This window comes from Oryctolagus cuniculus, chromosome 1 (genome assembly GCF_964237555.1).
Source record: "Oryctolagus cuniculus chromosome 1, mOryCun1.1, whole genome shotgun sequence".
Taxonomy (NCBI): domain Eukaryota; kingdom Metazoa; phylum Chordata; class Mammalia; order Lagomorpha; family Leporidae; genus Oryctolagus; species Oryctolagus cuniculus.
The window spans coordinates 148,578,417-148,595,823 of record NC_091432.1 but is presented as its reverse complement, the minus strand read 5'-3'; the positions used below and the strand labels follow the sequence as shown (position 1 = coordinate 148,595,823).

Here is a 17,407-nt window from a genome sequence, read left to right as displayed (position 1 = left end):
ATGATGCACCCTGTCACATCTGTGTGCCTTCTCCACCTACACCTGGTACCAATTAAGCCATCACTCAGTGCTATACTTTTTTGCTGCAGTCCCATTGGTCATTTCCACAAGTTGGCCCAATGTTTCAACAAATGCATTTTTTTTTAGACCAGGAAACTAATGAGATCCCCACTGATTAATGATATGGAGAGTGGAAATGTGTCCACATGACAATCACATTCCACCTCAGAGCCATGACCATGCAGTGGGCCTAAGGTGCCCTTCTACGTTTCATAGTTTAAATGCAGAATGTAGGACAGAACCAACATGTCCCCACAGCTCGACCTAGAAACTCAGCACTGCAGAATCCAAGTGCAGGACTCATGGAAAGGAAGAGAGCCAGAGAATACTGAGGCTGGACAGAGTTTTAAACTACTTGCTGCTTCCGTCATCATTCACTCATCCCTGGCCTGCCCTTCTCTGGCTTATACAAATAAAAACTCTGGATCAATGATATAATTATTTTTCAAGAATGTTGCAGTATCTTCATGATACCATCCTTCCCCAACTCAAGATCTGGTCACAGCAAGAATCACACCTGTGTATCAAACGAGCATGTTTCGTAGGAGCTACTGCGCCATTTCTGTGCCTTAGTTCTACAGCTCCTGATGAGACGTTTTCTAATGATAAGGCAAGAAAAGGCCCTGGCAGAGACAAGCATTAGGCCAGGACTTGACTGTGAGTTGTTCAGCTTATGTACACACCTGCTCATCTCAAAGGTGCACACACAGGGTTCGTTGCCTATCCGTTCCAGACAGGGAATGACAGAAGTGATGACAGGGCCAAAAGGAAAAAGAGTAAAATCTGCTCAAGATGGTGGTGGCATGAAGTGTCCAAATTACAGAACACAATCTTAGCCTAAAATACATTTTGGGGTCACTGCTGTGGCATAGTGGGCTAATCCTTTGCCTAGGGCGCCGGAGTCCCATATGGTCACCAGTTCAAGTCCCAGCTTCTTCTCTTCCAATCCAGCTCTCTGCTATGGCCCAGAAAAAGCAGTGGAGGATGGCCCAAGTGCCATCCCACGTGGGAGACCCAGAAGAAGCTCCTGGCTTCGGATTGGCGCAGCTCTGGCCGTTGCAGCCATCTGAGGAGTGAACCAGCAGATAGAAGCTCTCTCTCTCTCTCCTTCTCAAATAAATAAAAGAAACTTCCCCCACCAAAATGTTTGTTTATTTATCCCCCTTTTGTTTAAGAGTAAAACGGCCATTTTTACACTATAATCACCATGAGATAGAACTTGAATGTTTCTTGAGGTGCACGCAGACCACGGTGCCCACCTGGGCAGTCACTGTACCAAAGTAGCAGACACATCCACTTGGTACACACCACCAGATAATACAGAAACCACTGGGATTTCGAATCTTATGGCATTGACACCAGGTTTCCCAAGAGGACCTATTTTTTAAGCATAGTCCTACATTCTGCCAAAAGGAAAACCTGCTGAAGTGACTGTTTAGGAAAACGTCAGTGTTTTTCACTAAGCCTACAAATTGCAATTTTAGGTGACTCATTTGTGCTTTAGCCTCTATTTCCAGGCAATCTCTTGACACATCAGGCCAAGTTTAACTCATAAATATGTAAGCAAAAGCAGCTCCTCCCTGTCCCTGTTGAAAGAGTGATCTAGTGAGTAAGAGGCCGGCAGCGGTGTCAGGGCCCTGATGTACTCAGAACTGTCAGAAACTGCCAGTGCAGCACAAGGCTCCTCACTCACACAACTCCCTTCTGAAATCTGTATTTGAAAACTGTAGAAGAAACCACAGGGTGCTGCACTGAGCGTGACTAACAACGCAGTTGTCACCTTGCTACTCCGCCAAGGGCAGAAGGCATCCCTGAAGCATCTGCTAATGCTGTGTCTGCTACCCTGCCCTCTGAAGTCTCCCAAACCTCTCCCCGTGAGGCCCACATTGCCATCGCCATTTATGGGGACCAGGAAAGTACAAAAGGATGAGAAAACCTTGACTATGCAGACAGCATCACACTCGGGTCTGCCTATTCCAAAATCCATGTTCTACCACCTCCCTAACTCACTGACCAAGTACTGCCACAGTTGCAAAAGGGCCTCTGCTAAAGACTGTGACAGCTAAAATTTTATTCAGCAAAGGATCAGCAGTATTCTCCAAAGCAAGTCTCATGTCTTTTCTCCTTTTTGCCCTCATGTTTAGTGTTTTGAGAACACTGAAGGATCTGACCCTACTCTGCCAACTAACTAGTCAAGGAGAACAGCTAAAGAAAAGGGAAACAAAGAAACCACTTTGTATTGAAGCGACTGATGGTTGTCACAAGCACCCTGAAGTAAATTTTAAATGTGAGCCCTTGGTGATCTATAGAAGATGATCACGAAGTTCCAAAAAGTTCCTCAGTCATGATTTAAATCTCAACCTTTGTTAACTATGTGACAAACCAGAGGCATCCGGCCCCCTTGAGTGTGTTATTTCATTAATAAAAATGAGTGTTGCACACAGAATCTATAAGGTGGATGAATGGTGCTCAGACTTCTCTGGACCAGGAAGCTTTCTGAGCATCTGATGAATTATAAGCCCTCTGCAGAGTCATGCAAAGGGGCACAGACCCACAACACTCCACATACAACTGCAGAGCCCAGGCATGAATGCTGTCCAGGTCCACACACCATCTGCTCTGGAGTCTCCCTCCTTTTCCCAACAATGATCATATGGGCTTGGTATTCCAGGGTTTAACAGTCAAGAAATATTTAATTTTGACATTAAAAGGAATCATTGCAAAATAGCAGCAAGTACACACAGTGCCTCAAAGAGTGCTTGGAACACAGTATTCAACGAATTCTTTGTTAAATGAGCCCAAGTAGTAAAACACATGTTCTACGATATTTTTTAAAAGCCATCCAACTCTGCCAATTCTCTAATTCCTAGTCTTTGAAGCAGATGTATTTAAATTATATTCCCTTCAGCCAAATTTTAATGTATATTATCTTTAGATTGATTGAACATCTAGTTTTTATTACTACTGTATGCTCCTGAATAAATAATGACTTTCCTATGGTTATTTCATATTTATTTGCTCAACAGCTATACTTTCAAAAGTAGGCATTAAAAAAAAATCTAACTATATCAAATACATGAAATTTGTCCCCTTTGTATTAAGAATTAGAAACCAGTCAAATTGTAATCTAAGACAATAAGCATCTCTCCTCCCCCCAGTCAGGGGCAGGCTTTTGGCACAACAGTGAAGACAAGGCTTAGAATAGCCACATCTCATATCTGAGTGACTGGGACTCCAGCTGTGCTTCCAATCCTAGCTTCCTGCTATGTGCATCATTGGAAGCAGTGAGCTTTGGCTCAAATAATTGGGTCCACACCACCCACTTGGGAGACCCACATTGAGTTCCCAGCTCCTGCTGTCATGGGAGTGAATTAGAGAGTGGAAGATCATTCTCTGTCTTTCAAATACATTAAAAAAAATACATACATTCCAAAAAATTTTTAAAAGTAATTAAAAAACAAACCTAGTTTGTTACTAGTTTTATCATTCATCCCTTTCAGAAATAACAAATTTTGCAGTTGTTAGTATTTTCATTTCTAGGTTTTTCAAGAAGATTACTTTATTTAGAGCCATATTTTCCTACCATAAAAATCTTAAACCAGCACACTGAATAGTGTTGCTACTACGAATAAAGATGAACTACCTATCTACTAGTTCTAGGTTTACAGATTAAAAACCCATATGCACCCTACATTCCCTCTCATCTACGTAAGTCTGATTTTGGTTTCCAACATAAATGTATTTAATATATAGAGAAAAGCAGGAAAAAAATAACCCTAGTATCTTGGTCTTGTTGGTGGCCAAGGTTGTGAATTTGGTCCAAGGATGCCTTCAGAGTCCCAGAGACACTTAGCCATCTCTGAGCGCAGATTTTCTTCCTCAGTTTCAACCCAAACAACACATAACAACAGACTGAACATAGATGCTGGTTTGAATCCAACCATCCTCTTTTAAGCCAGGCATTAAAGATATGCAAATATGCAAGGCAATGCTGCTCTTCCCATTAAAATCATGCTACTTTTCATTAATAATGTTATTTATATAAACAAATGAAGTACCTCTTTTTTTATTTGACTTTAAAATGTGTCTTAGCCAGTAATTATTAAAACAAACAAGTTCTTTGGGATCCTCAGTGATTTTAAATCAAAGGTAGAAACGGTTCCAAGGCCACAATATCTAAAAACCACTGGCCTGCAGCAACTGCCCGTGAGCTTTCATAGGTGAGAAAAAACAATGCAAAGCAATCAACGGACTCCTTCTGCCAAGTACAACTGGCCTTCACAATCTAAACCATCTTATTAGATAGATGAGTACTATAATAGTGTAGGCCCTAATAGTACATATCATCTCATTACCCACTGCTTCCTTCATATTCAGTTTCACACTTAGTCTGAAGAGCTACTTAATTTTATATAACTACAGCAAAATCCCACTTATGCGGACAGTGCACAATTTAATTCCTCTCTACAGACTTAGTTATAAATGTTTAGGCTCCAATTAGTGTAGTTTTCCCATTTTATATTATCATTACCCTAGAGTTTTCTGCAGTAATTAGGCAGGAAACACAGTACACATACTTAAAACCCACTGAAAAGATCATTAGAATTTGTCAAAAATTTGATAGGAAAAAAGGATGCACAGCAGTCATATGCATAAGTCAGCATTTATTTTATATTTCTAAAGATTGGTTTATGTAATGCATCCACATTTGGAATGGAAAGTTCATCGGCTGTGAACTCTAACATGAGGATTTAAAAATAATCCTCAGCTGCCTGAAACCCAAGAACTATCAGGGCCAGCATTGTGGTGCAGTGGGTTAAACTGCCTCATGCAACACTAGCATCCCATATGAGCACCGGTTCGAGTCCCAGCTGTTCCACTTCCAATCAGGCTCTCTGCTAAGTGATCAAGCTATGTGCCTGGGAAAGCAGCAGCAGATGACCCAAGTGCCTGGGCCCCTGCCACTCATGTAGGAGACCTAGATGGAATTCCAGGCTCCTGACTTCTGTCTGGCCCAGCAGAGGCCATCACAGCCATTTGGAGAGTGAACCAGCGGATGGAAGAACTTTCTCCTTTGTGTCTCTCCCTGTCTCTCTGTAACTTTGCCTTCCAAATAAATAGGTAAAATCTAAAAAAAAAAAAAAAAAAAATCAAGAACTATCTTGTATTTTAAGGGTAAAACTAACCTCTCTCCTTCCACCCCATCTTTACACACCAGTGAATTAAGTGCCTGCTTACATTGTATGGTCAAATGAGAAATTAGACACACTCAGAAATTAAGACCCACCCACGCAAGCCTCTCCTCACTCATGCCACCATGGTTTCAGGGCAGCTCACATCATGGGAACCACTTCTACACGGACACCAGTTGTTGGAACTCTTCTAAGCATCCTAGTCTTTTAGTGTGCTTGTGGTCTTGCCTCTCCAAAGAAGCGCATGTGGTGTGTGTGCCTCCAGACCTCTACCCTCAGACACATGTCCCACCTGGCCTTCAGATAGTGAGCACTCAAAGAGTCTACTGTCATTTAAGGTGAAACAGTGGTACTGAGAGAAAAGAAAGTTGAATGAGAATGTCCCAAAGCCAGAGTGAGTCAGTCCAATAGTAACACACCCACCAGCCTAAAGAACATGGGCTTTCCCTTATTCTTTTCTGACATCTGCCTTCTGGTCCAGGGTTAGGTTTTTTAATTCAACACTCTACTGAATGAAGATGGCAGAAAAGCTGGTATCTTTAAGGACCTATATAAATCAAAACCAGTTTACTTACATTTGTATTTAGTATGTATGTAGGTATTTTATTTCCTAGCTATAATTTTACCCCCCATCTGTCCCCCCAACATTTTCCAGAGAAAACATACAGTACAAGAATTTAAAAGCCAGTCACCCCCTCATTTAACCGTTACCCACTCCTCCAAACACATCCCAATATATGAAGTATACCAAGATCTGCCTCAAATATAATTTAAAAATAACAACTCTTCTACACTGAAGAGGGAAAAAAAAAAAAAAAAACTAAATAAAATTGAAAGGATGTCTGTACCTCCCTCCCTAACAAAAAAATTAGGATGATTTAAAAGTTCAGCATCTCATTTTTTGCTGTATTAAAGATGCTCAAAATGTTATTGCTTAGATAGAAGGAAAACACACAAAAGCCAAAGGTTATTCTGGTTGAAAAGGGGTCAAATGTTCAGCTATTTGTGCCACAATTGGGAGATGCATTTTAGACACAGGTCTCCCCACAGCTACCTGGCAGAAACACGTACCAATCAAACGTGCAACACCAAAAATAGGATGAAAAGATGAGCTCTCTAAGCACACAGCCTGTCCACTGCATTTCCATTTTTAAGGGCTTACTCATATGCACGGTTCTTGGGCTGAAAATAAATTTAAGTTCAAGTTCACACTCCAATGACAATTATGCAGAGAAAACTAGATATGGAAACCTAGCAACTAGGTTGCACGCACAGAGGAGAATGAATGGTTTAGGTAGAAATAACACATGACTAGCCAACTTCACAGACTGTGGCCTCTTGCCTTTAAAACTGATCTAAGATAAAAATGCATACTCTTATACTACAATGAGGACTCAGAATGCAAAACAAACCAAATGTAAAATGGGTCTGGGGTACACACACATCAAAGTGTGTTTCCACGTAAGTCATCAGAGCAAACAGTTTCAGCTCCAAGTCATGCTCCTTTCATTCAACAGTTTTGTTGGGGGAAAAAAAAAAGACAAGAGGGGAGAAACTGGTCATATACAAAAAATGTTTTAAAAAGAAAAAGTGAGAAGAAGCCAGGTCACTGAGAGAGACAGGCAGAGTATGCGTGTCCATCTGTGCTTAGGGAAGCATCGCTGGAAGGGGACTGCGTGTGTATGTGGCAGGTGTTTCAGTACTTACTGTGCCCGGCTCTCTCTCTGCTCCCGAGGTTACCAAGAAACGCACAGACATGCCCGTTCAGACACAGAGGCAAGAACAGAAATAAAAAAAAGGGGGGAATAATTAGAACACAAGCCCCAAACAGTTTTAAAAATGGCTTTTATTTATATAAGTCATTGCACATTCCTAATACAGTGATTTCCTGAAAATTACAGTATTTTGTAAACATAAGATTTACAGTTTAACCATACACAAAGCCTATTTTTTTATTTCTTGACAGAATAAATTACTTTTCTTCAAAAAATTAGTCAAGTGCAATTTTGCCCAATATTTAATGCATACTAGAATTAAAGCCTATGAAACTAAGTAGTAACAGATGCAATTATCAAACCTTTCATTTGAACACATTCACTTTCAAATTTAACTTCTTATTGCGCCCCATTGAACAACATTACTTTCTTTGAAAATTACCCAATTAAGCAGTTAACAGTTTTCCATAATATGGTACAGGCCACTGGCATTAACTAGGCAGCTGCCAAGATGTCAAGATGCCTGCATCTAACGAGACTGGGAAATCTACAGATGCCCACGGCAAACCCCGCAAACTTCCAGGGTGGGCCGTGTCTCCGTGGGAAGCTTTGTGACAGTTCCTCTTATCTCATTGCTCTCAGTATAGGATGGGGCTTGCTTTAGCGATGCACTCAACTTTGCAGCACGGTATGAGTATGAGGACAAGGTCCTAATCTGGCTTGCCCGGCCTCTCACCTCTGTGGTGCTCTGCCTCGTGGTGCTTCTTGTCATCTTTTATTGCCAAGTGAGACTGCCCACTCAGAGCACTCGACAGCGCGAGGAGGCCGGCGCTGCCCCCAAGGGGCGGGATTCCAGGAGGCTGCAGTCCCGAAGGGTGAGGCGTTAGGGGCACTGGGGGTCCGTGGCCATGAGAAAGATGCTGAGCTTGCAACTGCTGCTGCTGTTGGTGGCAGGAATAGGGAGGTGGGGAAAGGAAAGGGTGGTGGGAACAGCATTGGGGAAAAGGAGATGTAAGGATAGAGGGACGGCAGCATGAGGGTGGAGGCACGTGCACACACACACACACACACACACACGAAAGGAGTGGGGGCAGAGACGGAGGGAGGAAAGGGGAAAAATGTGATTAGTGCTTCCAGTTCACCAAAAGCTTTCACCTCCTCAGGTACCTCCCCCCACCCCCACTTTCCCATACTATAATCCTTGGCCCTGCACTGTCACTCACTGGCATAACAAACCCCCGAGAGCGGCGCTCTTTATCTTAAAGCAAAGTCAGCCTCTGTTAATCAGCCCACAGGACTGGGTTCGCAATACCTCCAGAGCTGAAGTCCAGGCAGCCACTGGATCTAAAGTATCACAGTTTTAAGACTCATCTGGACTTCACGGAGGTTACCAGGGGACAGGGAGGAGAAGACACACATCGACAACCTGGTAACTACACTCTCCCTGTCACCAGCTATCAGGTGATACAATGGTAGCCCTATACCTTTGCACTAACTGAACACAATAGTGGGATGAAGCAAAAGCAAAATATTATCACTAGCTCCCTGCTAGGCATTGCCCAGGGACCTGTGAGTCCTGATTCCATGAAACCTTCTCAGAACCATGAGCACATATTGATGTATTCTTATGTACTCCCACTTCCCATATTGAGAGAACCAAGGTTCAAAGGCACTGAGGAAATTGTTGGGGTTCTCCCACCAGGCCAGAGAAGACCACAGTAAAGGCAGGGAAGCCCCATCAGGGCAGCTGCTCTCTGTTTCCCGTACACCCCAGGAGGGATGTTCCCAGGGAGTAGAGCTTGGTAACCCTCAGAGCCACACATTGTTGGTCCTTCCTTGCTCTTGAGCCCATAGGGCAAACTCATCCCTTCTTTTACACGAATGAGAACAGTGAGGCCCAGAGTGGGTCAGAACCTCAGCACTCTGTCCCCAGATGCGTGGGACTTCAACCTACATGATCCCAAGTTCCTGTTCTAAATGCCTTTGCCATTACACCACGTTGCCTCTGTCACTTAACCCATTCCAGAAAGCATGAATGCGTTCACATGAAACAGAATCGTGGTTTTCAAATGCTACATTCCAAAGTAGTTGAATGCAATGATACATTATCCAAGAAATAGTGGCTACTCCACGAATCAGGCCCCATTTCAGGTTTCCAACATCAGACCCTCATGTTTGATGTGACAGTAAAAACAATTAAAGTTCCATTTCTAAGGTGTAATGTTAGAAAATTCTTAACATAATGATTTGTGCTCACATCTCTGGGACTCAATTACTCTTTTAATTATTGCACCCCAGGATGTACCAAATATATTAAATTTTCATGCCAGGTCTTCAGTAAATTTCCACCCAGATCACTGATTTTTAATTGAATCCCAGACATGCTTCCCACCCTCAAGAGTAAAAGGAAACATTTTATAATCAAGTTTCAACCACTTCTAGCATCTTGAAAAAAAAAATCTTTAGGACCAACTTTCTTTTTAAACTTCTATTCCTTCCAAACAGTCTGGCTCTAATTAGAGGAAAATGGAAAAAGGGGTGAGTGAGGGTGGGGCTGGTGGCATTAATCGAATTCTTGGAAAGTATTTATAAACTACTCATTCACCACCTGAGACCGTTACAACAATTTCTTTATGCACAGAATCACCTTCCTGTCATCCCAAAGACACTAATTCTTGCTCTGTCACCTTTTAAGAGCTAGGCGACAGTGAGACATAAAACTGAAGAAGTTGGCAGCAGCATCACGGTCCACTAGGCCTGCTCATTAGCACTTAATTAGGAACTAGACACCTGCCATAAGAAATGTGCACAGAGAAGGATGAGGAGCAGGTCTGCCCCACCAGCAATTACTATCATTACTTGGAGAGTAAGAGCTACGTCCGGCTTCTGGGGGGAAACTCAATGATGCATACACAAGCAAGTGCAGCGGGGTAATTAAGCTCGGCACTGATTAAAAGAAGATGAGAGAGGCTAAGCAGAGGGGAAGGAATTTAACTACAGGGTGGGAGATACCACCTTGTAAATGCCTCCCTACATTCCCCACTCCTCCCAAAATCAAGAATGGAGCCACCAGAAAACCAACGGAGAGGTGGGATGTCATGTCAAAGCACACACATAATTGAGTAGTAGTTGGTACACAAGAAAGACATAGCAATTTCCCCTCCCCTGCCCAAAATGCACCGCAGCTTTACAAAGATGAACTGAAAAGCGCATCTGCTGTACTATTTAGGAGAGGGTCTGGCTTATATAATAATGGGCTTCACCACAGCTGTGATGCAGACCTAAGTGGTTAAACCCAACGGTGAGGCTAAGAACCATCAATGGGGGCAGTCAATGGCCTAACTGGCCACAGGGAACTCCCACTCCTACCCTGCTCTAGCTTTTCAAGCTCCAAGGAGAAGAAACAGCTTACAGTCCACTATTATAGGTAACTGGGTTCTTCTATCCTTGTCCATCTCGAAAACTTATTTAAAATTGGAAAAAAAAAAAAAAAAAAGCAAACCTTTGTGCAACTTTCTAGAAAGAGTTCTAGAAAGCAATCAGATGGATCACCAGTGTTAAAGATGCTGTGGCACCAGGAAATGTGGACATGGAGCCACCCTCAGAGTCTACTTCCTGGTCCTGCAGGGCAGTGCTCCTGGACACTATGATCACACACATTCAACTGGCTTTGCTGTTCACCTTCAGAACTCGTGGACTGCAGGAAGGGGAGGGATCATGGCTCCGTTTCACAGAGGAGACCGGCTCACAGTTGAAAGGTTTGGCACGGCGCTCAGAGCCAGGACTACACACCTTGTGCTTCCTACAACAGCCTTTTCTCCTGGAGCCCCAGTGTCCCAGTCATGCTCCCAAGCACGAGGAAAGAAGAGGGCGAAGTCCTCACTGAAAACTTCGCATTCATTGCCCTGCCGGGCTAATGAGATGCTACCATAGATAGGCTCACTTTTACCATCCTCCCTGACTGCAGCAACAGGAGTGTTTATGTCTCCTAAGTACCAACTCTCTCGTCTCCATTTCTCAGTGCCTGTCCTTACCTCAAAGAAATAACCGTCACATTTGCTCCCAGTTGTCTCCCAAGAAAGTTTATAAAAGACAATCAAGCCTCAACACAGATGGCTCTGGCTTTTTTCAGAAGTGGCTGTTTAGCATTATAAAATAACAAGTGTCATTTCTAAGATAAAATATTTATTTAAAAGAATGCAGTGTCCCCTATCTAAAAAACAGTTAACTCCACAGTTGCCCCACTTTTCCTTGGAACATTTTCTCTCAACTAGGTTTGCCACAGACAATATGGCACCCATCATCCTTACCAAATGGATACTCATGAATGAACTTAAGTAATATATATTTAGGGGTGGGAGCTGTGGTGCAGCAGGTTAAATTGCTGCCTGGGACTCCCACACCCAAAATCAAGAGTGTCAGTGGGAATCCTGGCTACTCTGCTTCCAATCTAGCTCCCTGCTAATCCACCTGGGAGGCCGCAGATGATGGCTCAAGTACTTGAGTCCCAGCTCTGCCTGGCCCAACCACTGCTGTTGGGGTCATTTGGGGAATGAACTAGCAGATGGAAGATCCCTCTCCCTCTCTCTCCGCCATTGTGTTTTTCAAATAAACAAATCTTTCAAACACATATATTTTAGGGGCAGGAGTTTGGAGTTTGACACAGAAGCTTAAATTGCTTCTTAGGATGCCTGCATCCCTTGGTTCAAGTAATGGCTACTATCCTTATAAACCAACTTCCCGCCAATGTGCATCTTAGGAGGCAGAAGATGATGCCCAAAGTACTTGGCTGCCACCATACACATGGGAGACCTGGATGGAGTTCCAAGTTCCTGGCTTCAGCCTGGCCCAGCCCTGGCTTCTGCATGAATTTGAAGAGTGAATCTGTGAGCTAAAGACTTCTTTCAAATAAAATGAAATTTGATTTAAAAAAAAAAAAAAAAGACAAAAACCACACCAGCATTTTTATACAGTCAAAAACCCCAACAGCTCTATCAATTGGAGGAATTTATACAACATCTGTCCTCTATGGGCCAGAACCTGCACCTAGCAGTTGGGAAACTGCAAGGTAACTTTCAACATGATAGCAAGGATAGGAAAATTAATTTATAATGATTATGAAACTTTTAAGTTAATACTTTCAGATGTATACGGCACAGAATGCACAAGTCGATCAGTTTGTAAAACTATTGGAAAAGATGTCTTTGGTGAGCAATGGTGGTTTTTAGTAATACAGATGGTTTTGCAGGCTATCAATCTACACTAGTGGTTCTCAAACACAGCATCTGACACCCACCTCCAGCTCCCTATCCCAGGGACAACCACCACTGTGCAGGGACACCTACATTTTTTACCCCCGGAGCAGAAAAGCAAGTGGAGTGCTATTGGCATCTAGCTGGCTGAGAACAAGGATGCTGCTGAACACCCTAGAGACAGAGCGCAGGACAGTCAGCTCTCCACTATGGAGAACTGCTGAGCCCCAAATGTCCAACAGAGCTGTGATAAAGAAACTCCAGTCTAGAGCTAAGCTACAATCTCATTCCAACCCTTACGATTCACATTCTCGTACAGCAAGTGTCTGGCCAGACTGTGGTTCACCATCCGAGTCTTCTGTCACAACGCAGATAATAAACATTTGCTTTCTGAAGCTGGCGGGGCAGGAGGAGGATGGGGTGGGGCAAGGGGAGACCTGTATTTTATAAACAACCTAAGAAAGAGCTTTATACCGGGAACTTTTACACATTGGTACTCAAAGTTTCAAAGGAAACTACAGAAAGGTTTTTACACTTGAGGATAAAGTGCTATGACTGAAACAATGAGAACAGCCGGAGAGTGCGACAAGCAAAACAAACACCAAACCCCGAGTTAATGATTCTGAAAACCCACAAGGAATAAAGTAACCTCATCCATGTCAAACAGCCATGCATTTAGAATTTTAATTAATTTTACTTAGTGCACTGTGAGTCAATTATGTTACTGAACTATAATGAAACTGACTTTGCTATTTACATTCAGGATTTTAATGTAATGGTGCAGTGATTTCTACAGTTTTGTTTCTAAAACACAGGTGTAACACATGGTTCATCATGAAAAGAGCTGCCTATGATTGGGAAGGGAACCCAGAATGAAAATAAAGGCTGGCATCAACTCTTTCGTCACTAAGCTCCATACCACCAACCACTGAATCTGCTTTAAATTTTGAAATTTAGTCCATTTTATAATCCCAGGGAAAACCATGTTACAAAAATCACCAACTTAACACTACCAGAACTAAAACCGTGGCTCCAGATGCATCTCCAATGCTAAGAGTGACAGTAAGTAGCATTAACAGCACTTGGTATGTAAACTCTTGTAAAGGGGGACAAAAACCTGCCAACTAGCATTTGTTAACAATTCTCTTCAAGTCACTTTTCTTTTATTTCTTTGCTTTGCCAGTTCTTTAAAACACTCAGTTCTTATCTTGGGAGCTTGCAGAAGAAAACTGGTGTGCTACATAAACAACTGGGAAAAGCAGCAGAAACGTCAAGGACACTACTACAGGTGTTATCTGAAAACTTCCCATTATGTGAATGGCCTCTCACGTGAAGAGGGGCAAGGGTGACAAATAGGTACTTGATGACAATAAGAAAAAATAAATACAGCACCCAGAATATGACACACGAGCAACCTAACAAATAGGAGAAAAGATCTGTAAACCATACGTGATAAGGGTTTCACATTCAAACTATATAAGAAATTCAAGCAATTCAGTATCAAATAATAAAAGTCTAATGAAGTAAAGAACAAAGGACCTAAACAGATGTTTTCCAAAGAAGACAGACAAAATGGGCAGCAAGTGTATAGAAAAATGCTCACTTTCACTAATTATCTGAGAAACGCACATCAAAACTACAATGAGGTAGCACCTCACACCGGGTGTTGGCAACAGAATGCAGAGAAAGGAACCTTCGTATATTGTTGCTGGGAATATGAGGTAATATAGCCATGGTGGACATGGCTATATTTTATTTGAGAAATGTAGATTTCTCCAAAAAATTAAAAAAAAAAAACAAAAAAAAAAAAACACAGAACTAAATGACCTAGAAATCCCACTCCACAACAGTCAAGATAGGGAAATACAAGTATCTGATAACAGATGAATGAGTAATATGAGAAATCCATGTGGTCTATATATGGAATGGAATATTATTCAGCATTTAAAAAGAACACTCTGGGCCGGCGCTGCGGCTCAATAGGCTAATCCTCCGCCTGCGGCACCAGCACACCAGGTTCTAGTCCCGGCTGGGGCGCCGGATTCTGTCCTGGTTGCCCCTCTTCCAGTCCGGCTCTCTGCTGTGGCCCAGGAAGGCAGTGGAGGATGGCCCGAGTCCTTGGGCCCTGCACCCCATGGGAGACCAGGAGAAGCACCTGGCTCCTGGCTTCGGATCAGCGCAGTGCGCTGGCCGCAGCGCACCGGCTGCAGGCGGCCATTGGAGAGTGAACCAACGGAAAAGGAAGACCTTTCTCTCTGTCTCTCTCACTGTCCACTCTGCCTGTCAGAAAAAAAAAAAAAGAAAACTCTGCCACTGTGACACAGATGAATGTGGAGGACACCATGCAACCTGAAATAAGCCAGATTCAGGAAGATAAATACCATGATCTCACTCACATGTGGGACCTAACAAACTCAGAGAAGCCACGACTACAATACTGGAAGCACAGAGGCTGGGGGTTTGGCAACACTGGGAGATGTTGATGAAAGGGCATAAAGGTCCAGTTAAGCAAGATTATTAAGTTCTGGAGAGGTGGTGTACAGCACAGTGACCATAGTTAACAATACTGTGTTATATCCTTGAAATTTGCTGAGTGTAGATCCTAAGTGTTCTTAACACACACACACACACACACACACACACCGTGACTGCAAGGCGATGTTAATCAGCTTGATCACAGTCATCATTCCACAATGTACACATACCAAAGCATCAGTGTGGATACCTTAAATACATATAATTTCTTTGTCAATAGTCCTCCAACAAAGCTGAGAAAACAAGAGAAAATGACAGGGAAGCAAATCTGACAGCACACAGCCAGGCACCAAGACAAAGAACCTACATTTCTGAAAAGGGTTGGAACTCATCTTTCCTCATTCAGCCAGCTCACAGAGCCAATCCATCCTGTACAATCACAGCCTTGCTCCTCCTACCAGGCTGTTAGACAGCTCAGAGACGCAGGACTTCAAGGTCTGAAAGAGTGAGCTTTTAAAAGCCATGATGAAGTAGGTGCACTTCAAAAACTACACAGGTTTTAGATGAAAAGATATTCAATGTCATTAGCCACCAGGGAAATGCGTATTACCACTTCACATCCACTAGGATGGCAAGAATCAAAACGATGGGATATGGAGAACCTGGAATTCCCATACACTGCTCTGGGAATACAAGAGGGCATAGCCACTCTGGGAAATAGTCTGGCAGTTGCTCAAAGAAGTTAAATAAGGGGTGGGTGTTTGGTGCAGCCAGCTAAGATGCTGTTTGGAACACCTACATCCCCTAATTGGTAGGAGTCCCAGCTTTACTGCCAGCTCTGGCTGCCTGCTGATGTACTACCTGGGGGACAGCAGATGATGGGTTAAACACTTTAGTCCCTGTCACCCTTCTGTGAGACCCAAATTGGGGTCTAAGGCTCTTGGCTTCAGCCTGGCCCAGTCCTAGATGTTGCAAGTATTTGGTGGGGAGGTGGGAGAGTGAACTGGCAGATGAAAGATCTTTCCACCAGTGTGCTTCTCTTTCTCTTTCAAGTAAAATGAACATAATTTTTAAAAATGCTGAAAAGCAAGTTAAATATAAGCTTACTCTATGACGTAGCAATTCCACTCCCAGGTAGGTATAGATCCAACAGAAAATAAAACAAATCCACAGGGACGCAGCATTATTCACCACAGCCAAGCAGAAACGATTCAGTGTCCACCAACTTACAACGGGATAAACAAATGTGGTACATTCATGCAATGGAGTAGTATTCATCAACTAACAGGACTGAGTGCTGGTGCACCCTACAAGCATCAACGCTGAGAACATAATGTTAGGTATGTATTCTGACTCCATAACAAAGCGCAGAACAGGCACATCCATAAAAATGGAACGCACACTGTGTTTGGGGCATGAGGAGCGAATGGTACTGATTGTGAAGTTTGTTTTGGGGGAGAAAAATGTTCCAGATTTAGAGAGTACTGATGAGTGCACTACTTTTTGAGTATACTCAAGACCATTGGATTATTTTCTTTAAAAGGGTGGTGAGCTGAAAGGATGTACTATATCAAGTACATCTAAAGGAAAACTAAAACAAAGATGCATATAGACGTTAACTCCTAAAACGAGGTACTCTATCTACTCTGAAGTCTTTCCCTCCCTCCAAAATAAAAAGGAAAATAAATAATGCTTGTGCTGAGCTATCAAGTGAAAATCCTATGAAAATATGTAGGGAAATCAAGAAGTCAGTAACACTTTTCTAATAACTAAAAGCACAATGGCTATACAGGAAGAATCTAGACACTGAAGGCAACGCCTGCATTTGTCAGACACACCTACTTGTACTTTTCAGTTAAAAAAAAAAAAAGAAACACTAAAGACACCAAAGGAAGAGTGAAATGCATCAAAGGCTTCCTTGCAATGTTGTGCCTTCCTCTGGAAATTCAATAAAAGGGCTCAGCTACTGGAACTGAAGTGGAGGGCACGTCACTAAACATTAAGTTGGGAGAGCCGGAAGACACATGTTTGTTGTAGCTATTTAGTCTTCCCCTTTCAGTAGCAGGATATGCATTATTCTGCTAGGGTGAATTTGTTTTATAAAGAAACTTACAGCTGGGTTACTGATGGGCTTTCCAGGGATTAACTGCATACTCATAAGAGTAAGAGGCTAACCTCATCCTCTTAAACTTCACACACTACAATCCCATAGATAGCTGACAGCTATAGCCAAAGGAGAAAAATAATCCCACGTTTTGCTAATCCTTAAACCAATCATCTCATGTAACACTGAAGAGCCCTTTAGGTCTACAACTCAATCTCTCAGGGACAGAAAGGCTCCTTCTGCAGACACATGGTGGGGGGGGGGTTGCATTCAAAACCACTCCCTACACAAAGACTTCAGAAAATACCCTAGAGTTTTTATTTTCACTAAGTTATCTCAAAATATAGAGAATTACAAATTTTTGTGGAGATGAATACACAAAACTGACCAATAACCAGATTCTATACTGGGGCCCCATACACCTTCACAGAAGTCACATTCATGGAAAATAAGTCAAGACTAAAACCAAATGGGTGAAAAAGCAAAACCAAGTTGCCAGATTAACTCCAAAATTTCTTGAGTTTCCGAAATTTCCCAAGCTTTGCTATAGAAAACTGTCAACTTTTCTTAGATCCACTGTCAAAACCTGACACTTTGGTGCTGGCGTTC

At 42.7% G+C, this 17,407-nt stretch overlaps 1 protein-coding gene across 15 annotated transcripts in view; it reads right to left on the bottom strand.

Annotated features, from left to right (window-relative positions):
• The window catches only part of TLE1 (TLE family member 1, transcriptional corepressor), a 96,495-nt gene that overhangs the window by 41,820 nt on the left and 37,268 nt on the right, over window positions 1-17,407 (bottom strand). For 7 of the 15 annotated variants that reach the window (XM_051846743.2, XM_051846752.2, XM_051846777.2 and 4 more), the window contains exons 7-8: window positions 7,704-7,908; window positions 6,960-6,976 (exon numbers count right to left, since the gene is read on the bottom strand). The exons of 4 other annotated variants lie outside the window; for them this stretch is intronic. In XM_051846743.2, coding sequence (XP_051702703.1) covers window positions 6,960-6,976; window positions 7,704-7,908 — 222 coding nt within the window. The remainder of the gene's footprint in view (window positions 1-6,959; window positions 6,977-7,703; window positions 7,909-17,407) is intronic. 4 more of the 15 variants (XM_051846756.2, XM_051846772.2, XM_051846782.2 and 1 more) reach the window with 1 other exon arrangement.